This window comes from Triturus cristatus, unplaced genomic scaffold (genome assembly GCF_964204655.1).
Source record: "Triturus cristatus unplaced genomic scaffold, aTriCri1.1 SCAFFOLD_205, whole genome shotgun sequence".
NCBI lineage: Eukaryota > Metazoa > Chordata > Amphibia > Caudata > Salamandridae > Triturus > Triturus cristatus.
The window spans coordinates 368,208-392,943 of NW_028187869.1; the positions used below are offsets into that span (position 1 = coordinate 368,208).

Genomic DNA, 24,736 nt, shown 5'->3' on the forward strand with positions numbered 1-24,736 from the left:
TTACCGTCCCATTTCCCTCCTGCCAATCTTCTCCAAGATTCTGGAGAGTCATATTCACTCCCATTTTTCCCAGTTTGTCGACCTGAATAAAATTCTTCATCCTTCCCAATCCGGGTTTAGGTCCAATTTCTCCACAGAAACCACTCTGTTAGGAGTCACAGAGAAGCTTCGTCATTTTCTTGACAGTGGAGAGACCGTGGCGCTTGTTTTGCTTGACCTCAGCGCAGCGTTCGACACTATCTCGCACCCCACACTTATCAAAACTCTGAGATCCTTGGGCATATGTGGTTCTGCCCTGGATTGGATTATCTCCTTTCTGAACGATCGTACTTTTCAGATCTTTTCAGCCACTAACCGCTCCAATACTCATTCATCCCCCCATGGGGTACCCCAGGGCTCCATACTCAGTCCTCTGCTCTTTAATCTCTATGTCAGGCCTTTAGCAGATATTGCTGAACAAGCTGGCCTGACTCTTTTTTCCTATCCAGACGACTCTCAGATCATCTTTTCTCTCTCTTCCACTGACCCTAACTCAACTTCTGGCTTACAACTAGGCCTTAGGAGCATCGCTTCGTGGATAAACCAACACCATTTGAAACTCAATGGTGATAAAACCGAGGTCTTAATCCTGGGAAAGGATAAGGATCTCTGGGGCCCACTTCATTGGCCTACCGAGATGGGTGCCCTCCCGCGACCTTCTAACCATGTTCGGAATTTGGGCATCTACATTGATGACTCTCTGTCCTGGCATCAACAAGCCGTTAAGGTCACAGCCACATGTTTTACCATCCTGAGATGGCTGCGTAAAATCATTTGGATGTTACCTACTGCTACGCAAAAAACAGTGGTCCATGCCCTTATAACCTCAAGACTGGACTACGGTAATGTCCTGCTGTTAGGTGCCAACAAGGCCGTAACCCGTAAACTGCAGTTAGTTCAGAACTCTGCAGTTAGACTTCTTTGCAGAGTTCCCAGAATTTCACACATCTCTGGCTACCTCCACGATCTTCACTGGCTTAGAGTGGAGAACCGCATAAAGTTCAAAGCTTTGAGCTTTATGTTCAAGATAAAGTGGGGTTCAGCACCACCCTACCTACATGCTCTTGTTAGCCCCTACATCCCCACGCGTCATCTCCGTTCTTCTGTGGAAATGTGGATTTTCCTGGTCAGTTATGTCCCCTATCTTGGACCCCAACGGTTCTATGTGCATGTCACAAGTACATGTATGTTCCCTCCAGTTCCAGTTATGAAGACGCAAATACATGTGCGTCCACCGTCAACATGTCCTCTGTCAGATCCGCCATGAATAGGCTGGATATTCCATTCCTAAATATGAAAGGCCACTGGCTTTATATGGTTCACTTATGCCATTTTACAGTCCAGGCAAGTAGGCCCTGATTCTGCCATCGAAACTCCTCTTGCCTTCTGCCTCTGAAAGCTCCAGTCTGAGCCTGCATCTGTGACCATGAACTTTGTCTCATTCTCTGCGCGGCTCACGAAGCCTGACATCAGCCTATTCTCTGCCAAGAACTGTATTTCACCTTCGAATTATCTGCTTCCCCCTCAGCCGATGCATTCCTGCCTAGTAGTTTAAGTAAACATTCTTCCAGTTACCGAGCAAAAGACTCGGCTTCTCTGTCCTCATGCAAGTAATTCATAGCCCTGTTACCATGGAAAGTTTCTGCCCCTTGCATCTCATATAGACACTTAGACGCTTGTGCACGCACTCACAGTCAGTATAGAATAGATTTTGTCCGAGAGCCCTTCCCTTGTGGATAACATAGTTCTTTAAACATAGGATGTTAGATATGATTTGGGATTAGGTTGACTTGACCCCCCAGACTTTTTGTCTCCACATGTAGAGCTAAATGTCAAGTCCCCTTCACCCTCTAGTTGCGCGTCAATCACACGTCATGCTGCTGCGCGCGCATCTCTGCCAAGTATTTCTGCTGACATTGCGAAATCATCTCCAGGTATCCACCCACACATGACAAATTACCCATTATCATCAAGTGGACGCCCACATGGACGCCCACCTTCACGCCTACTTACACGCCCACATGCTCTTATCTCATTCTCTCTTGCTCTTTTGCTTACGTACAATTGAGAAATGTATATATACTGTACTCTGTGAATAATGTTTTGAGAATATTGAGAATACTTTTCAGCCCCGTCCAGATCCTTTTTTGGTGATGGAGATATTCTCCCTTTGACTCGAGTTATTGGAATAAAGCCCTTTATGAATCTGATACCACAGACTCAGCCTCTTGCTTTATGCATGATCTTATTGATATCTGAAAAATTATGACAGCGTGATATTTTATTTACCACAGAATGGCGCCCGAACAGTTTAATCTCTTTCCCCACACGCCGGAGATGAAGGTCCAGTTTTGCCCCCTTCCATAGCCGTGATGGACTTCAAGCGCGCACGTCGCGGGTTTTCCCGCCAACTCCCTCAGGCCAATGAAGGGGACAGACTGCGACCAGGCATCCATACGAGGCGGTGAGGAACGCAGATTGTCTACCCAGAGCCCACCTGCGAGAGAGCTGTGTCCGAGGTATACAGAGGCCCACCAGGTTTTCGAAGTCCCGATGTCCAGAGGGTCCGATGTCCGCAGTCGTCGAGTCCAGTCCATTCTCCGAGGCCTTCCGTTTCAAGGAGCTACCCGGTGAGTACCATCGCCGGGGAGGCGTGTTGACGCGCACATAGGTTGTGCCGGTCAAGACGGATTTGGGTACACAAATCCGGTCTGCACTGTTTAGCAGTGTATATGTACTGTTTAGCAGTATATCAAGTATTCCGAAGTATCCAGTTATTGTCAAGAATTCTGCTTGGTGATTAGTTATGCAGACTGTCATCATTGTTGGTCATTTTTAAAGGTTAAAATGTTTAATGTTTAAATGTCTAATGTGTTAAAAAAACGTCCTGCATGTTGTGGTATGAATGACTGTTCATTATTGTGCCTTTTGTACCAAGTGTGTTCAAGACAAAGTGTTCAAGATTAAGTATCAGATCAGTTGTCAATATGCCGCTCTTTTCGAAATTAAGACAGATCACTACTAGAAAAGGGGTACTTGAAGAAGCAGTCCCTATTCCTCCTAGGGACACTCCAGGGCACTTCATGTATCACAAACATGGCTTAGATGCCATACTATTTCTTGATTTATGGGTGGACTACACCAAAGAATTACCAGAAAGTCAGAGGTGGCCCGTAGCTGGGACCTGGGATGCAGAATGCATTATGAAAGTAGAAGAAGAGTTATGGAAAAGGACAGCTAGACAGTAACAAAAATATGTCATTGAATTATGGCATAAAGAATTGCATAGACGCACAGAGAAAGCGCTCAGAAAAATAGAGAAAAAGTAGGGAGGATTTCAGACAAAGCCCGAGAAAGCGTATTAGTTGAGGAAGGTATCCGAGTAAAAGCAGAACAAGTAGACAGACAACGAAACGCTCTTATGAAAGAGGAAATGTAGACCAGCTTGGAAGGATGCCATTGAGTTTTTGGCGCAAGGCGTCACATAGAAGGTCAGAGTAAGTGTTTCACGAAGCAGAGAGGAGTGGACTGGAGTCTGGAAAAGCCAAGGATGAGATGTTACAGGAGGAATTTGAGCTGGTAAAATGAGCGCAGGCTGACAGAAAAAGAAATACTGACGTTGCTGGTATTTATCCCGTCCTTTCAGAGGACCTAGCAAGAGTGGCCCCAGTAGAAAGACCAGTTAGAGTGTAACAGCAAGTACAGCGATACAAATAATAATGATATAGTAGCCCAAAGGTTCTTGAGCCACCCACCAAATGAACAGCGCATAGCTGGTGTTTACATGGTCCAACATTTGACTACGTTGGCAATAGGAAATTGAGAGGGGTGCAGCTAGAGAAGGAGCAACTCCTGTGACACCCCTAATGTACAAAGTGTTAACGGAAAGATAATTAATGAAAAGTTTAGCTTGAAAAAAGAATTGTGGGTATTTCGAATTTGCAAATTTTTCATGAATACAGGTTTGTGTTCTTGATGGTCCAGTGAGCCAATGTGCTGGGTCAAGTCGGTAAGATTATGACCCCCTGAGAGCAAATTGTATATAAAAATAATTTTTCAATTCGGCGAATTATTGCAGTTTTTATGGAATTGAGTAGTCTTTTTGTCTTTGACAGCTTCATAGTGAGGAGAAGGTGGGGGCTGTGTAGAGCAGAATGTGATACAGAAATCGGAGACAGATTCTGACCTTGTAGCCAGTGTAGGTGGGGGCCGATGAGAGGAGCAGAACAGGGCACTGCTTAGAAGGCTTCTCTGACATCGCATCTGTGTAATGCCTGCAGCTGGAGAGTCTTGGGGCCAGGAGTAGGAAAAACAAAAAAAAGATGGCTGGCAGCCCAGGCTCAGGCCGCGCTGAGGGGCTATTTTTAGCTTCTCTGATAAGACAGGGCGGCTGAGAAATGTAAGTCGAGAAGGATTCCCTTGTTCTATTCTGTGCAAAACAAGTGTCCCGAGGAAATGTCTATGGAGAAGATTTGTTTTATTTTTTAGCAATTGTTATATTGCTTCTGGCCGGAAAGTAAAATGTTGCTCTTGCTTGGAATTTTAAGGGCTATGTGCCTATATAAAAACGATTTTCAAATTCAGACATTTTTGAATTGTGGCCACAAGCTGCCACCAGTTGCATTGGATAAATGATCCAGTGGTTACGGGTCTGTGAGGAAAGATGTGAGATGCATCTTCGACTAGGACATAAGGGTACATTGTGTACAAAGATGCATAGCTCATTTTTATAAAAAAAAAAAAAAAAAAAAAAAGAGACAGGTTCGTGTGTTCGTCATTTTTTGATTATTATTGCTGATCCTGTGTGTCAGACTTGACGCGGTCATCATTGGGATGACCCACTATCAGATGGAGGTGTATAGGGCAGGTAAATCAGTTATTGATTATAAACCTGACAAATTAAGCAGGCCAGAATGTTCGCATCTGAGCTGTAGGTACTGTAATTGCGCATCGCTGCTCATTTATATATGTTAGTGTAATTGTCTATGCTTTCTGTGCTTGGTATACTGATGGCTTGGCATATGTATTTTATATATGTTTTGTTTTTGTGTTGTATTGACCAGTCTGTTTAGCGTTTAATACCAAGTTCTCCTGTGCAAGTACAGAGATAGTCGTGACGACGGCGATCTTTGCACAGCGCTTGGCTGGAACTTGTTCACAATTACTAAATTTCACAGACGTGATATTACCTTTATCATGCTGTCAAAATAGCAGACAACACGTTATCAGTGTATGTCTAATTGGTGTTGGTGATGAATGAAATAAATGGAAAAATTATGCAAGACTAAAATATTTTTCACATGACTGCCTTTCTCTTATAGACAGGCAGCCTCGGTCATATGTTTCCAGATTGGACATTAAGGAACTATTATGATCTGTGCACTCGCATCTTAACTCTTGAAAGGCCTGTTTTAAATAAGGACTGCCACCACAGAGTGACAAATGAGGCTCGGTATTTAGGGTAATGAGAAAATATCTGGCAGGATTTCCTTTTTAAAGTTTGCTTTAGTAAGCTCATTCTTGTAAGTGGTGGCCCCAAAAGTTGACTCGTTTTTAAATTAGGCTATTTATTGTATAGGTGGAAATTATTGCAAAATGACTGATTTCTTTAGCAGATAAATTATTAATTATCAACATTAACAACTGTTCTAAAACTTGGTTTTCCGAATATTTAGGTAATTTAGCATTCCTATTAGGGCCTACTAGCATTAATATTGACTTTAGGTTGGTGTAGGTTCATGTAATAGGGACATTTGCATATGAGATGTCATTTGGCCAGCTTATGAGCTAACACAATGAGGTTTGTACATTAATTTGAAGGATTTCTCGCCGTTTCACATACGCTGTGTATCTCCTATAATTTTGCTTACGCCCAGTAGCTACACACAGGGATTAATAGTGTTGACAAGACACAGGGTTTGATAGTGTTTGACAGCAGTGAAATCTGTTTCAGATTTCCTCCTGTCAAAAAGGGGGGGAAGGAGGAGAATATTGGCTTTCTGCTGGCCCCTGAGGAGGTTCGCTTCCCGCTAGCCCCTTAAGAAATTAAGCCCCTTAGAAATTAGCCCCCTTAGAAATTAAGTCAAGGAAATAGGTATGGTGTTTTCCCCTTTTTCTCATGTTTTATTGTGATCTTTCAGGGGAATTAGTCCAAGCCCCTAATACAGCTTCTACTAAAGTCCTCCCTTGGACACAAGAACACACTGTGGCATTTGAAGAATTAAAGAGAGCTTTATGTCAAGCACCAGTTTTAGCAAACCCTGATTACAACAAATCGTTTATGTTTTTGTGACAGAGCGGGATGGAACAGCACTATCTGTCCTAACACAAGATCATGCAGGAAAACACGAGCCCTGTGCTTATCTTTCTAGTACATTAGACCCAGTAGCACAGGCTTTGCCTGCGTGCCTAAAATCAGTTGCAGCAACGGCCTTAGCCATAAGACAAAGTGACTCGATAGTGCTGGGCCACCCTCTGACAGTACAAGTACCACACGCAGTAGAGGTTCTCTTGAACCGGACACAAACACAACACCTGACTGTAGCTAGACTGACGGATTATGAGCCAACGTTATTTCAACCACACATAGAGATCAGACGATGCAACATACTGAATCCTGCTACCCTTTTGCCCTCCAGTACAGAAAGCGTTTCACCACACAACTGTGTTGAAGTAATACATACCGTGACTAAACCAAGACAAGACTTGACAGATGTTGCACTCCCAGACCCCGACCTAACACTATATGTTGACGGCTCATGCATGAGGACAGGGGCGGGAGAATTAGTGGCAGCATATGCAGTGACTGCTGATACTGTAATAATAGAGACTAAAAGAATAGACATATTGTCAGCACAAGCAGCAGAGCTCATCGCCCTGACACAAGCGTGCATAAGAGCTAAGCACCTGAGAGTAAACATTTACACCGATTTTGTGGAGAGAAAGAGGTTTCTTGACCTCTCATGGGGCCAAGATACAGCATGGCCCCCATATTCAAGCCCTTCTGGAAGCGATACATTTACTAACAGCCATAGCTATCCTAAAATGTAAAGCACATACTAGAGCCACAGATCCCATTTCCCAAGGCAATGATCTGGCAGACCGAACTGCTAAACAGACAGCTCAGACCCCACTAGACATGACAAAATCACAGATACTATCACTGTCCAAAGCCATGACAGTTAGGGATCCGTCCAGGGATGTACAAGACATTCAGACACATGCTACTGTAAACGAATTAAAGAAATGATCGGAACAAGGAGGGGTACTGACTGATCAAGGTTGGATGACAAAGGGCAAATCCACATGGTTTCTTTCTGATTCAAGGGTACAAGTGATTATAAATACCGCACATAGTCCTGCACACTTAGGAGAGAAAGCAATGATAGATAGCTTACAGAATATATGGTTCAACAAGCACCTGCGTGCAGCAGCGAAACAAAAGGTCAGAACATGTATGATCTGTTGCCAATTCAATCCAGGTAAAGGCATTCCGATGGAACAAGGTGGATTCCATCCACCTGACCACCCTTTTGAAGTGCTCCAAATGGATTATATCCAAATGAACAGATGTAGAGGTTACAAATATGTCCTGGTACTAATGAAGCAGGTGTCCCTTCTGTTAGGGTATACCTGGAAATTCCATTGTGTGCGACATCCTGAAGCAGCAGGCCTTGTAGAAAGACATAAACAGACATTAAAAATTTGCGCAGACAAAGGTATAGACTGGATGGTAGCCCTGCCGGTTGCCCTCTTTTACATGCGAATTGTAGCTCATTCTAGAACAGGCTTATCTCCCTATGAAGTGGTCTTTGGTAGACCACCAAATATGTGGGGCACTCCAATGCCTAAAAGATAATAACATGCTGACAGATTACCTGGCTTCCTTGATGTCTGCACAACTCTCTTGTTGTTCGCAGGTTGCTACCGCCTTGCCTGACAACACCCAGGTCAAAGAATACTCCATCGCTCCTGGATGGAAGGCGCCAAAGTCAGTGCTCTGGACCACGGGGACGGCCGTTAAAGTCAAAAGGCGGAAAGGATGATTGCACCTTCACCACTCTTTTACAAAGGAAAAAAAAAACTTTGAACTTGGATTTTGGATTTTGAACAACATTTTCTAGAGGAGAATGCCCAGAAGTTTCCACAAAGCTAAATTGTGATCCAAGAAGTCAGAACCCGTTTGATCAATTAAGTCCACTAGGTGGTGAAGCGGTTGAACATGTATTCTGGCTCGCATAAGATCTTGGACAATAACATAAAGCAAAAATAAGAGAGCTAGATAAGAAGCAAATAGATGTATAGTGACTGTAATTTTTCAATCTCTTATGTACATCACGATAATATGTATCAGCTTAATACTACATGCTATTTTTCCTCCTATTGCCTCACTTTTACACTCCTCCACTAATGATACCATAAAGCACACATTTAGTGATCTGCCATCCTATGAGCTATCATATCGACTTGCCTTACGCAACAATACCTTTATTCAGATGCTGCACCATTCATATCAGACTAGCAATGCTACAGACTGCTGGGTCTGTGGCCGACTCCCCCCCCTATCAGAACTATAAGGGAGTTTTGCCCCTCTTTCTCTATCCGTTCACACACAATGGCTCCTGTGGAGCATGGTTTAGTTTGATTAATTCCCTAGATTCGAATTCCGCAGTTTATCAAGACAACTGGGTATGGGGAAACCTGAATTTAGTTTTTGCTTAAAGTCTGCTACCCTAACAAGGAGGGACTTCCCAAAAGAACAGGAACTGATCTAAGAAATGAAGTATATGGATTAGGTAATTTTACACTTAACCTCATGATCCTGAACGTTGAATCTGAAGCTACACCAATCTTGCCCGCCATGTCCGTATTCCCAGTAAAAGGGGAATTATGTATAAAAAAGAATGGCTCCATACACATGGGCCATAGTAAATGCACCACTGTAATAAAATTCAGTGATCAAGGCAAGTCTACATTTAGAGCTTCTCGTCATTCCTACTTTATATGTGGCCAGACCGCATATATACGCCTACCTCTAGATTGGGATGGTACCTGTTACATAGCATTCCTCCTACCACCTGTTTTCCTAGCTCCTCCTGATTATCATAAAAATACTCATTTAGTACACAATAGACAGCAGAGAGATCTCCCAATTGTCGATTACACTGAAACAGCATGGGAAAAATACACAGATTTCAATAAAGGTTTCTTTCCCTATATAGGTACAGTTACCAATAGTAAGCTGATACGTAGATTAACCAGAACCCTTGAAGCAGTAGTGAACGAAACTATTTCCGCCTTAGGCAATTTAACAGAAGAGCAGTCTGCTATGCGGATTGTTGTGCTTCAAAATAGTCTTGTCCTTGACGTTATCCTGGCCGATAGGGGCGGAGCTTGTAGGGTCATCGGATCAAGCTATTGCATTTTTCATACCAGAAAATTCGCCATCTGTATATAAAGCCATAACTCGCCTTCATAAGATTGTAAGCCAGATACACCAGAATCCAGGCACCTGGACTTGGTCCAGTTGGTTTTGGAGTGTGATATCAGCCTGGGGATGGAGAGTTTTATCCTTCCTAGGTATTGGCCTTCTCATACTATTCAGTTGCTGTCTATGTCTACAATGTGGACCAGCGATTTGTGGTCTGTGTGCCACATCGTGTATTCCACCACCAAGATTTCATTCAAGATCACGGAAGAAGAAAGAAGAACAAATGATGCTATATGAACAGATCAATGGATTGATGAAGATTGATATCTCTTGAAGGGCAAGTAGGGGACAAGGAGGGAATGTGGAAATGTGGATTTTCCTGGTCAGTTATGTCCCCTATCTTGGACCCCAACGGTTCTATGTGCATGTCACAAGTACATGTATGTTCCCTCCAGTTCCAGTTATGAAGACGCAAATACATGTGCGTCCACCGTCAACATGTCCTCTGTCAGATCCGCCATGAATAGGCTGGATATTCCATTCCTAAATATGAAAGGCCACTGGCTTTATATGGTTCACTTATGCCATTTTACAGTCCAGGCAAGTAGGCCCTGATTCTGCCATCGAAACTCCTCTTGCCTTCTGCCTCTGAAAGCTCCAGTCTGAGCCTGCATCTGTGACCATGAACTTTGTCTCATTCTCTGCGCGGCTCACGAAGCCTGACATCAGCCTATTCTCTGCCAAGAACTGTATTTCACCTTCGAATTATCTGCTTCCCCCTCAGCCGATGCATTCCTGCCTAGTAGTTTAAGTAAACATTCTTCCAGTTACCGAGCAAAAGACTCGGCTTCTCTGTCCTCATGCAAGTAATTCATAGCCCTGTTACCATGGAAAGTTTCTGCCCCTTGCATCTCATATAGACACTTAGACGCTTGTGCACGCACTCACAGTCAGTATAGAATAGATTTTGTCCGAGAGCCCTTCCCTTGTGGATAACATAGTTCTTTAAACATAGGATGTTAGATATGATTTGGGATTAGGTTGACTTGACCCCCCAGACTTTTTGTCTCCACATGTAGAGCTAAATGTCAAGTCCCCTTCACCCTCTAGTTGCGCGTCAATCACACGTCATGCTGCTGCGCGCGCATCTCTGCCAAGTATTTCTGCTGACATTGCGAAATCATCTCCAGGTATCCACCCACACATGACAAATTACCCATTATCATCAAGTGGACGCCCACATGGACGCCCACCTTCACGCCTACTTACACGCCCACATGCTCTTATCTCATTCTCTCTTGCTCTTTTGCTTACGTACAATTGAGAAATGTATATATACTGTACTCTGTGAATAATGTTTTGAGAATATTGAGAATACTTTTCAGCCCCGTCCAGATCCTTTTTTGGTGATGGAGATATTCTCCCTTTGACTCGAGTTATTGGAATAAAGCCCTTTATGAATCTGATACCACAGACTCAGCCTCTTGCTTTATGCATGATCTTATTGATATCTGAAAAATTATGACAGCGTGATATTTTATTTACCACACTTCAACTCTTGAGAAATTTACGGTTCCTCGCTTCAAACTCGCCAGGATGGGGGGCAAGTCCTTTTCTTATCTCGGTCCCACCCTCTGGAATGCTCTCCCTTCTGTCATCCGCAAAGAAACCAACTATACTTGCTTCCGTAGATCCATAAAGACCTGGCTGTTTAGCCAGTAATCCTCCTTTCTGTTTTTCACCATTCCGTTCGCAGCCGTCCAGGCGCCGGGAAACCCTTTTTGGGTAGCTGTTGCGCCCTACAAATTTAACTATAAAAAATAAAATTAAAATAAAAGTTACTTTACATAAATACAGATGCCGGGAGAGAATCGACACAGTTGCATCTGCAGAAAGACTCTTGCTGTACAAGTGTTTAGGCCCTATATCATATAAATCTCCTGAGGTACAATAAAACAATTCTGCATACTTAGAAAAACATCTCACTTGTAAATAACAAGCATAGTCATCTGATAAGGGGACACAGATGGCTTTCGACCTCAGGAGGAGGTAGTGTGGGCCAGTGCGTATGTGTCCAGATGTCCAGTGTGGGGAGTGCTTGATCACTACGTGTGGTGTGTTCTGATTGGCTGAGTGTTCCTAACTACATGTGGCATCCAGCTTTGTGGTATTTTCAGGGAACGCCACCTCTGGCCACACGTGTTTTATTGGGGCCAATTTCCTAAGACCTGTTTGTGGTGTAACTGTCAGACTATGGGATCGATCAGCGTTTTTTCTGGATGTGTGTTAATCTTTGGGCTAAGTGATAACCCACCTGTGACCCTCCAATTGATAGGCATGGGTTGTGTACTGACTCGGGGTTGAGGGTAGTCAACTTGGGTGAATCCGACAGCAATAATATAATTAATTAGAATTTCTACAAATATTGTGTCAGTCATTGATATCATTTTTACCGACATCCTCAGTATTGTTCATACAGTTGTCCTAGTGTACATCAATGTTGTCTTATATTGACATTATATATGATATTGACATTATTATGCTTGCCTAGATCATGTCGCTCGGGACCATCTAATGCAGTGTACTGACTAGTACAGTATACCTCCTAGTAGCTCTGTCACTACGTCCCACATAATACAGTGTACTGACTAGTATTGTATACCTTGGAATAGCTATCGGTTACTCTGTACCATCTAACACAGTGTACTGACTGGTACAGTATACCTTAGAGCATCTCTGTCACTGTAATATTTAATGCAGTTTACTGACTAGTACAGTATGCTTTGGAGTGGCTCTGTTACTCTGTAATATCTAATACAGTGTACTGACTTGTACAATATAACTTGGAGCAACTCATTTGCTCAGTACCATCTAATACAGTGTTCTGAGTAGTACAGTATACTGTGGAAAAGCTCAGTCACTCCGGACCATCCTATTTAGTGTACTGACCAGTACAGTATACTTTCTAGTAGCTCTGCCACTATGTACCCTCTAATGCAGTTACTAACTAGTACAGTACACCTTCTAGTTGCTATGTCACTCTGTACAATATAATACAGTATACTGACCTTGGAGTAGCAGTCGGTTACTCTGTACTTTGTAATACAGTGTACTGACTAGTACAGTAAACCTTCTAGTAGCCCTGTTACACTAAATCTTCTAATACAGTGTACTGACTAGTGCAGTATACCTTCTAATTACTCTGTCACTCTGTACCATCTAATATAGTGAACTGACTACTACAGTATGCCTTGGAGTAGCTGTCAGTTACTTCCTACCATCTAATGCAGTGTACTAAGCAGTACAGTATTGCTTTTAGTAGCTCTACTACTTTGTACCATCTAATACCGTGTACTGACTAGTAAAGTACATTAGTGTAGCTCTGATATTCTGCACCATATAACATAGTGTGCTGACTAGTACAGTATAGTTTGGAGTAGCTCTGTCATTCTATACCATCTTTATACAGTGTACTGAATAATACAGTATTCCTTGGAGTAGCACCGTTTTTCTGTGCCATCTAATACAGTGTACTGACTAGTACAATATACATTGAAGTAGCTCTGTCACTCTGCACCATCTAATCCAGTGTACTGACTAGTGTAGAAATGGCACTGAAGCTGGAATTCAAACAACTAGTTTATTAATCACTCATGAGTGGGACTACGTCAATACAAAACCCTCAAGTGCTGCAGAAGTCACAGACCATGGTATTTATATACCCCCTTTGTTACAGAGTAAGCATGTAGCTACAAATAGAAGGTACAAGCATAGACAGGAATAACTACCGACAAACATGGGCAGATGGCTATCACTTAGTCAGCAAAGTGGGAGGGGAAACAGAACTACTTACATCAGTAGGGAATGGTAGACAGTTACATTTTTAGCCAGGTGCATTCTAGAAGCTACAGACCTTTTCTCTGCACATCTTGCTTTGGGTCAGTACAGAAGGAGTTAACTAAAGGTGATGACTCAAGCAGAATAGAAAAGCAGGCAACAGTGATGATGGAAGAATCACAAGGCTAACAAAATGGATGCTGCAAACAAGATAGCTTCAGCTCATGCTAACAGAATTATTTTCGATTCCCACAGATGGCCCTTTTAGCATTGGCTGAAGACATCTCTACGACTTAGAAGCGGCATGAAAGATATCCTGTACATCTATTCTCATAAGTTCATTAATTTCCTGGTCCATTGCTAGGCGGGCATTTACATTCTTAACATTTTGTTTAGTTGGTATACATGAGGCACAGGTAGAAATACAAAGGCAACAGAGCATCGGGCCACATTGGATACATAGGCAACAGGTGAAAAGAATCACAAAAAATATACATAGGGCTGACAATATTTTCCAGCGCCATACAGTAAACATAGTCCATAGCCATCCAGTCAAAGTCCATGTCCCTGAATCCTGATGGATTTCAGTGGCTTTCTTGTGCATCTTAGCAATTGCTTCAAAAACTGAAGGGGCGTGGTCAGGGATATACACACAGCAGCTGCTCCCAATGATGCAGCATGCTCCACCACGGTCGGCCAGGATGACGTCAAGGACCATCCTATTTTGGAGCGCCACAATTCTCACAATTTGTAGTTCTTCTGTGATATTTCCAAATGCCATGGCTGTCTGATTGGTTACAGCCTCTACAACACGTGTCAAGTGCCTTATTTTTCTTTTTCTGCTGTTTAAGGCTGCACCAACAAAGAAGAATAGTCCCAAATTAAAATCAATGTACTGTTGCAATGCAGTATCAGTTTGATCCACCTCATCGTGATTTATTGTCCTTTTAAATCGACTCTTGGAAATGTCATTATACAGTTTATAGTCTTTGTGGTAGGATGCAGGTGCCAAGAACACAGGTGGTAGCAAAAAGGAAACATAGCAGCTACCTGACCAACCAATATGTAGATGGTAATAACCTTTACTTCCACAAATGAAATAGGTGTTATGTGAGGACAAAAAACTACTATTGTTTATTCCGGTAAGGTTCAATGTTATAGTACAGTCACTTTTCCCCACAGGGATACTGCCAATACTGCTTACACAAAGGTCTGCTCGAGCTCTAGTCACAGCTATAACAGGAGGTCCATTACCCTTGATTGTTCGAGTGTTAGGGAAAACATAGCGCACAGAGGAATTTCCTCAACGATACTCCTCCATTTCCCATACAGTTCCTTTAGCTTGTGGATCTCCTTCCTCATCAGGGTAACAAGCTTTGTTTAACTGAGTGTTTAGTCTTCCTACATCAGCAAAGGTGATATTAGCAACTTCAGAAGCCCACAACAATGCAAACCAGGCTTTACAGAAGCCATTGTGTGAAAACGGAAAAGGAATGAAAGGCGTTCCTCCCTTTTTCTGATGAGCTGGCATCATTTCACACCCCCAACAGTTGATAATGTTCGTAGCATTGTGGGTGTGATGTAAAATTTGAATGAACGTATTGTTGAGATAGGACATTCTGTGCTTCTGCTCATGATAAGGAAGAGTGAAATGGTGGTGTTCAATGGGGACAGGAGTAGTAGCAGTCAGTAGTTTTTGAGCAGGAACTACTCCCTCTACAACGCATGTTATTGTAGCGATGATAACAAAAATAGAAATGAGTCCAATAGTGAACATACTATTTTGATCACAAACTCTTGCAGCAGTTTGTCTCTTTTCCTTAGGCATGTTCCTCTCATGTCAGACGACAAAATGGATGGTGCCCTAAGGTCCTGGGCAGATGTTGGTTTCTTCATTGACGTTAAGACAAGTAGCCACTAAAAGATTACCCCCCTTTGTAACTCAGTCTTTCACTACCCAGGACAGTGGCTCAAACAGTACTTTTCAGCAACGAAGTGTCTTTCTTCCGGGGTCGCAGCTGATATCGAGATGTACCAGGGATCGTGTGGTCCGGGAAGACTTCTTCAGGTCCTTCAGGTGTCGTAACTTGTCCTTTCTCGGTGTCCAGGATATCGCGGCGATCTGCCAACACAGCTGGGCTCACTAAGTCCTGCAGCACTCTCCGGCAATGTGTGGCGTGGATCCAGTTCTTCCGGTTGGTCACTTGAACTGCAGTCCTGGTAGCCAAGAGCACCTGCTCAGGGCCACGCCAACGAGGCTCCAAGGAGCTGGTCCACTGAAAGGACTTCGTCAGCACGAAATCGCCAGGCCGTAGACCATGGCCCTCACCCTGCGACCTGTCTGGAAGAGTTTCCTGAACCTGTTGATAAATAGAAGACAAACTGTCAATCAACTGAGACAAATAGTCGTTCAATACATAGGGTACATCATGTATAGGGCGTGGCTTAGGAATCCCCCAAATATTCATTGGCCTTCCAAAAACCACCTCATACAGTGTGAGGCCAGATCGTGTATGTGGTACTGATCTAATAGATAGCAATGCTAAGGGCAGTGCATCAGGCCATTTCAAAGATGTGGAAACCTGTAGCTTGGCCAATTTAGTTTTAGGGTAGAATTGTAACGTTCCACTTGCCCTGCTGATTGTGGGTGAAAAGCAGCATGAAACTTCTGCTTTATTCCTAACCCTTTCATGAGGTAATCAACAATTTTCCCAATGAAATGAGGTCCGTTGTCACTCCACAAAACTCGACAAATACCAAATCAGGGAAAGAACTCCTTTGGGAGCACCTTTGCTGTAGTAAGAGCTGTATTATCTTTCGTGGCGTATGCCTCCACCCATTTACTAAAGGCACAAACCACTACCAAGACATACGTCAGATTATTACAGCATCCAAGCTGGATATAATCCATTTGCTGGACCTCAAATGGTGCAGTTGGTACTGCAAACCCTCCTGCTGGAGTTTGTGTTCCCTTTCCAGGATTATATTGGAGACAGATCAGACAAGACTGGACTATCTTTTTAGCTGTGCCGGCAATATCCGGATGATCCCAAACTTGCATAAGTTGCTTTGCCATTGAGGATGCTCCAACATGTGCCGGCCCATGTGCCATGTGAACCATAGGATGTAAATAGGTTGTGGGTAACTTCCATTTTATCATTTCTTTATTCCTCCAACAGCCCTCATCATCCAATGTTCCCTCCTTAGACCAACGTTCAGCCTGTGACTTAACTACATACATAGATGTGGTACTCCGTTGCATTGGAGACTCGCAAGCTGTGTAATCTACAAAGGCATTTCCTTTTCCTATTTTATCAGTCACTTTCTTGTGTGCACTTCACTTAACAAGTGCCAATTTCTTAGGATATGTCAAAGCAATAAGGAGATTGTGTACTAATTACCGATGCACTATTTGCGTCCCATGTGAAGTAAGAAAGCCTCTTTCCTTCCAGAGTTGCCCAAAATCATGAGCCACTCCAAAGGCGTATCGGCTATCAGTGTAGTAGTTAACAAGCAAATCTGTACTAAGCTCACATGCTCTTGTCAGTGCTATCAACTCGGCTGCTTGAGATGACTTCTGTGGAATGTGAGCTGTCTCAACTACTGTCTGAAGTGTTGTAATTGCATAAGCAGCAGATGTCGTACCATCAGGCAACTTCAAGCAGGACCCATCAACCCAGAGTTCCCCATCAACGTTAGAAAGAGGTGTATCTTGTAGGTCAACACAACCCTTTGTTTGTTCTTCAGTAAGGGATATACAATCACGCAACTCTTGTGACTGAGACTGAGTAGTTGGAAATGGCAACAATGTAGCCGGATTCAGAGTCAAACATCTTTTCAGTGTGATATGAGGGGCTAAAAGTGTCAATTCATAGCCTGTCAAACGGGCACTAGTCAAATGCTGTGTTTTCGTTTGATTTAACAAAGCATCAACTGAATAGGGTACTAGCACAAGCAGACGATGTGACAAGACTATTCCCTCACTCTGACGTATGGACACAGCCATTGGCGCCACCGCTCGAAAACACCCAGGCAACGCACGAGCAACTGGATCAAGGACAGCTGAGAAATATGCACAAGGACGCTGCTTATCACCGTGTGTCTGTACTAAAAGTTAGAGAGAGCAACCGTCCCTCTCGCGTACATAGAGTGTAAAGGAGTTAGTGTAGTCTGGAGTCCCTAATACTGGTGCAGAACAAAGAGCTTGACGTAAGTTTTGGAAAGCATTCTGGCATTCAGTAGTCCATGGGAGGGGCATCGGAGTGTCTTTAGTCAAAAGGGCCAACAAGGGTTTAACAATGTGAGAAAAGCTAGGGATCCACTGCCTACAGAAAGAAGTAAGGCCAATCAGTGCACAAACATCTTTCTGAGTACAGGGCACAGGCGTGTCTAAAATAGCTTGAATGCGATCTGGTGTGAGTGCACTTCCCTCCTTAGACAGGAGGTGACCTAAATAGATAACCTGCTGTCTACAATATTGCAATTTCTTCCGAGAGACTTTGTGATGATGAGAGGCAAGGAATGATAGCAATAACAGTGTACCTTCTTCACACTGTTAAGGGGTATCAGCAGCCAACAAGATGTCATCGACATATTGAATAAGAGCCACCCCTTTCGGTACAGGGAAAGAATGAAGCTGCCTTTTCAATGCCTGACTATAAATGCTAGGACTTTCTGTATACCCCTGTGGAGCTCTACAAAATCTGAATGATTTATTATTCAAAGTGAAGCCGAACAAATAACGGCTGTCAGGATGAATAGGTATCGAGAAGAATGCATTCTTCAAATCGATCACACTAAATGTAGTAGCAGTAGGAGGAACCATAGTAAGAAGTGTTGTGATGTCAGAAACTATCGGATATTGGGGCACTACGATTTTGTTGACCTCTCGTATGTCAATGATGAATCTGTAAATTATAGTGTCAGTATCTTTTTTCAAAATAGGAAGAATTGGACTATTACATGTATTGTAAGGGACTTCTTCCACAACCCCCACCATGATCAAATCCTGAACAATGTGAATTAATGCTTCTTCGCCTTCCCGAGATATTTTATATTGGGGCAGTCAAGGCAACGAAGCACCTTCCTTCACTTGAATATATACTGGTGGAATAACCATGTGTCCCACATCGGTATCTAATGTAGCCCACAAAGTACTAGGTAACGATGCCAGAGCAACATCCTCTTTAATGAGACAAGACCTCTCACCCATTGGATAATTATCATTTAAGATAACACGCACACCCTCTGGAGAACAACGTATTGGAGCACGAAAATGTTTAAGCATATCAATACCCACAATGTTATCTGGCGTGTTAGGGAAAAGCAGAAATGGACATGCTACAGTAAATTTATCAAGACTAAATGCAAGTTGCTGTGACAGTGGGCTAAGTGTAGGTGTCCCATCGAACCCTATCGATGTTATCATTGTGCCAGACAGCGGGGCCCTAGGAACCAATTGTTTAGACAGAGCACTACGAGTAGCCCCTGTATCATCCAGAAACCGATCAGTAGGACCCAAAACGTTTGCATCAACATAGGGACCCTTCTGATCTACTGGGACCTCAACCAGTTCCTTACCCCATCCTAGGCTTTCCTATGCATAATCAGAATCCTTGAGCCCTTCAACCGAATAATCTGACTTTTGATATTGGTTTCGTCTATCAAAGGTATTAGAAGAATTTGGGTTGTGCTTAACTGCCTCAAATCTGGTACGATTATCCATGCCTCTCCTATTTCCTGAGTTCCCTGGGCGGCCTCTCATACTTCCTCTACCCCACTGATACTGCTGACCTCGCAAAAGGGGGCACTCAGAACGCCAATGTCCAATCTCTTTACAATAAGCACACTGATCAGAAGACAAAGTTGCTCGAGGGAAAGGGGCTACACTAGGGCGATACATCGCACGTCCACCTCCTCTAAATGGTGGACCATGGACTTGAGCCACTATAACTTTCGTTTTTAAATCCTTAACCTTTTTATCCTCCTTGCCTTTTGCTTCCAATTCCTGAAGCCTCATAATACTGGGCCATAGTCAAAAAGGAGACTGGTGAAGAAGTACTCCATGAAGTCTCGCTGGCCTTTAGGCGACTAGCTATTTCTGGCAACATGTTGGCGACAAAGTTGTTGACAAACAGATACTTACCCGTGTCATCTGTCAATGACTGCCCACTAAAGTCATGGAATGTCTCTTCAAATCGCGTAAAGAAAACAGAAACTGACTCATCCGCTTTCTGTTTACAAGACGCTATTGTAGTCCAATCTATTTTCTTAGGGGATATAAGAGTTTTCAAATTAGTCCCAATAGCTTTGGGAAGATCTAATATCTCCTGTCGTGGTTTCTGCGCAGGCTCTCTAGCCACATCTATTTCCTCTAAATGCACCCAAGTATCACCATAGGCTACATTATCATCTACCTTCCAAATTGATCTCCATATATCAGGGGGCAAAATAAGTCCAAAAAACATGTTAATATCTGGCAGAGTCATAGTACAGGAGCTAATAGCTCTTTCCACTTCTTCCTAAAAAGTGGCAGGATTTTTCCACGGATCGGACAAAGCAGCCTTAAGAGCCATAACATCTGCTCCACTCCAAGGAGTGTAGACCAAATTATAAACAAAATATCCTTTTGCATTATCTGAATCTTTATCGTCATTTGTTCCTGCTCCCTTTGGGGGAACATACCGAGGTGCTGCTTCACGCATTGGTTTCATAGTAACTACAGTATCACTAGTATCTTTATCTGTCCCCGTAGCTCCCTCTTGTCGCTCCGGAGTCTGAACTGTTTGTTCAGTTGTAGCTTTACCAGCTGCTTTTTTCTCCTCTTGCAGACGGAACGTGTCAGTGCGCAATTTAACCACTCGCCTTATTATATCAGGCACCTGTGAAGGAAGATAGGTGCATTCACTTAATTGTTTATAATCGGAATTTAAATTTCAGAGGGTTCTAGATCATCAGAATGCTTTCTAAAACTGAGTATTACTTCCCAAGTAAACGTCTCTACAAAATATAACTGCTCTAAATCTTTCCGCTGCTGAACCATTGCTACGAGTTCTGGAGCAGAGGCACTCCCACGAGCTGCTTTACGAGCAGCGGATCGAAGAGTGGCCTTGCCTTCAGTAGTCAAAGTAGCGCGAGTCTTCCGCCCATCTTGCTTATCTTCATCTTTTTCTTCTGAAGACAAATGCCCCTCATCAGAACCCTCATTCTCAGGGGCACTAGGGAATTTATGCGGGGGTGGAGGTCTATCTAACAAGATGGAATCATCCTGAGGTCTATTAAGTATGGGATAAATAGGGCGCCTAATAGGGTACTGGCCAGTTACCTCTAAACGATGCTCCCTGTCTTCTTTACCTTTTATTTCCTTCATCTCTCTATTTTTCAATTCCAACGCTTTCTGATATATCGTTTTACGCTGTTCTTTTCCTGCTATAGCTTCTTCTTTCCTCACTCTCTCTTACACTTCTTTCTCCCACATTCATACACAATCAAACATCTTGTCGACTCTTATGCTTAAACAAACACTGCTCTACATCCTGAATCTTTTTAAATTCAAATGACCCATTCACAGGCCATCGTAAGTCAGGATCCTTTTTCATATATTTGTTCCACAGTGTACTATACATTATGGAAGAAATATCGTATTTAATATACATATGCTTATTAGGTGTCCCCTCTGGGGGAGACGGCTGACTTCTTTCTAAATCCATTTTGGTACCACCAAGACCGCAACACAACCTATGGAGTGCGCTAGGAGCAGGCATGCTACCATATTTGTAAAATATTACTTATCCCAGATATATCAAAGTAGAGAAAAATCTCCACATTACCTGCCTTTATCTTTTGCAAATGATGAACAAACAAACAAACAAAACCAGAATCTTGGCCAAGCAAATCCAAAATCAAGAGTGCCGCTTCAGCGACCTTACCAAACAAAAGTCTCCAACCTCCAACTGCCAATCTCTTGGTCGACCTATTGGTCACTGCAAAACTTGCGCCAAAGGAAGTCTCAGTCTGGACCGGCCACCACCTGGAGTGTCAAATCGAGAAAAACGGAAAAGTCGCTTCGGTCTGCAAAGACAAGGGTCTCCTCATGCAGGACATCTCCTCAGCAAGATTCCATTCTTCTGTCAAGACCACTCCTTCTTGCGGCCGCGTCTCCGATGAGCCCCACGAGTCGGGCGCCAAAACTGTGGAAATGTGCCTTTTTAGGGCCACACCGGTGCAGGTTTCACCCTTCTCTTTGTCTACGGGTCCTTAAACCAACAAAGAAGAGATTGGCACTGAAGCTGGAATTCAAACAACAAGTTTATTAATCACTCATGACTACGTCAATACAACACCCTCAAGTGCTGAAGGAGGTAATACATTGAAGTCACAGACCATGGTGCTTATATACCCCCTTTGTTGCAGAGTAAGCATGTAGTTACAAATAGAAGGTACAAGCATACACAGGAATAACTACCGACAAACATGGGCAGATGGATATCACTTAGTCAGCAAAGTGGGAGGGGGAACAGAACTGCTTACATCAGTAGGGAATGGTAGACCGTTACATTTTTAGCCAGGTACATTCTAGCAGCTACAGGCCTTTTCTCAGCACATCTTGCTTTGGCTCAGTACAGAAGGAGTTAACTAAAGCTGATGACTCAAGCAGAATAGAAAAGCAGGCAACAGTGATGACTAAAGAATCACAAGGCTAACAAAATGGATGCTGCAAACAAGATGGCTTCAACTCATGCTAACAGTAATTATTTTCGATTCCCACAACAGTATACCTTGCAGTAGCTCTGTTACTCTGCACCATCTAACACAATGAACTGACCAGTACAGTATACCTTCTAGTAGCTATGCTACTCTGTACCTTCTAATACAGTGTACTAACTAGTATGGTATACCTTCTAATAGCTGTGTCATTCTGTACCATGTAATACAGTGTACTGACTAGTACAGTATACCTTGGAGTAGCTCTGGCACTCTGCACTATCTAATACAGTGCACTGAGTGGTACAGTGTACCTTGGAGTAGCACTGTCATTTTGTAACATCTAATGCAGTGTACTGACCAGTACAGTATGCCTTGTAGTAGCTGTCAGTTACTCTGTACCATCAACTGCAGTGTACTGACTAGTACAGTTTGCATTGGAATAGCTCTGTTACTCTGCACCATCTAATACAGTGTACTGACTATTACTGTGTACCTTCTAGTAGCACTGTGACTCCGTACCATCTAATGCAGTGTAAAGACTAGTACAGCATACCTTGGAGTAGCTCTGTTACTGAGCACCATTTAATACAGTGTACTGACCAGTATAGTATATCCTCTAGTCGCTATGTTACTGTTACTCTGTACGTCTAGTACAGTGTACTGACTCTTACAGTGTCCTATCTGCTGCAGTGTTCATGTGTACCACAGTGTGTGGTCTAGCACTGTGTGGTGTAATGTAGTATTCTGTGCAGTGCAGTGTATAGTAGGATGTCCTCTCTATGTCGTCCTGTTTGGTGTAGTGTGCGCTTTAGATAAATGCACGCTTTAGTGTAGTGAGCAGTCTAGTGCCGCGCTCTCTAGCGCTCCTTCCAGATGTGGTGTAAATTAATCATATCAAAAACAGAAAGCAGTAATTACAGCCTTTCTTTGTGTCATTAAATCTCTAATTATGAATCTCTTCTCTGCAGTGATGGTGACTCTGGATCCTGACACGGCTCATCCTTGGCTCTTCCTGACTGAGGGGCAGAGACGTATGAGACGGACAGACACAGCACAGCCTGTGCCGGACACCCCCAAGAGATTCACCCACTACCACTTTGTGCTGGGGAGCGAGGGATTCACCTCCGGCAGACATTACTGGGAGGTGCAGCTGCTGCAGGAGGGGTATGCGTGGGCGGTGGGGGTCGCAGCAGAGTCTGTGAACAGAAAGGGACCCTTCATATTGTCACCTTCCGAGGGAGTCTGGGCTATACGGAGGTGGGACGGTGAATGGAACTACAAAGCTCTCACCTACTCTGAGACCTCTTTGTGGCCTCGTGAGAAGCCCCAGAAGCTGGGGGTGTATCTGGACTACGAGGGGGGGCGGCTGTCCCTGTACAATGCTGACTCCATGGAGCTGCTCTACACCTTCCCGGGGGCCCCCTTCACAGAGCGGCTCTTCCCGTTCTTCTGGCTCGGGGGAGAAGCGGAGCTGAGGCTGGTGTGAGAGCTGCAGAGAGCTCCAGCCCCTCACCCCTCCCTCCCACCCCCTTCTGCAGTGATAACAATGTGACTAGGAGCACTAATAGAGATGCTTTCAAATAATAAAGCACTCCCTTTCGGAGTAAGTATCTTGGGAGGGTGTAGTAATTCCAGTGACTTGAAAAGAAGGTTTCTTTCCTGTAGATTTATTAATGTATAGATGTCCGCCAACCCCGATGTGAAGAGCCCACACCTCACCTGTCCATCCCCAGTTTAAGCACCAACTTTCCAAAGAATCTTCTCCACAATGACCCTCCTACATGTTGTCATGACAACCAGAAGCCTCATGTGAAAGTGACCACTACATATTTCTTTTCCTTATACAATTAAAAAAATAATCCCAGAAAATGTTTGCCATGTGCATCATACACCAAACATCATGGAAGACATATTAAAGTCTATGCAGAGTTAATAAATGTGCATTTCTTTCGCATGTGGAGCTTTGACATTAATATGTCACAATATAGCGCTGCGCTGAGGAGCACTTATTAAAAGTGATTGTTTTTAAACATGTCCTTAGAAACCATTCCTGCCCCCACGCCGGCGACAGTGCTATTATTAGTGAACTAAGAGGCAAGACAGTTGTTATGTGAACCCTGTATGCAACCCAGATTCAGGGCGGCTTTAGGACAGTGCAACCGGTGCAGTCGCACCTACGATGACCTGGGAGAGGTGCTGTGTTCAGTAATAACTTTGGGTTTTAAAAGCACCTGCTGTTTCCTTGTGTGCCCAGCAGGTTTCAGGCAACAATAAAAATGCCACGATAACGCAAGTGATTACTGTTTCTGCTGGAGAGAGATGGAAGTTTTGGCTAGTTGCAGTTTTGACTCATCATAAAGTAGCACAGAGCTAAGAGTTGTAAAGAACGTGTACATGCAGATCACAGAACAGTAATCCTCATTGGTTTGTGTAACATTTCCTATAGACCACGGGTACTCATAGTACGGCCCGCGGACCTTGCAGACATCGTACCTGTGCAAGCACCGCCGGTTGCAGCAGCGTGGAGCTATGGGGGCCGGGTTATTCTTTTAAAAGCCATTCACTTGTTAATAAGGCTTTGTTGTATTTCACCTCTTCTTAGCGCCCCTGCATCTCCACTCTGAATGAGTGGAGATGCAGGGGCGCTAAGAAGAGATGAAATACAACAAAGCCTCATGAATGGTCTTTAAAAGACCTGTGAAGTACTTGGGTGCGGCGGCTGTG

The 24,736-nt window shown here is 43.5% G+C and overlaps 1 protein-coding gene across 1 annotated transcript in view; it reads left to right on the plus strand.

Annotated features, from left to right (window-relative positions):
* Window positions 1-24,308, plus strand: part of LOC146770460 (butyrophilin subfamily 2 member A2-like) — a 301,560-nt gene extending 277,252 nt beyond the window's left edge. The window contains exon 17 of the mRNA XM_085640442.1: window positions 22,981-24,308. Within this exon, the coding sequence (XP_085496568.1) occupies window positions 22,981-23,498 (518 nt within the window). The 3' untranslated portion in view covers window positions 23,499-24,308. The remainder of the gene's footprint in view (window positions 1-22,980) is intronic.
* The last annotated feature ends 428 nt before the right edge of the window (window positions 24,309-24,736 follow it).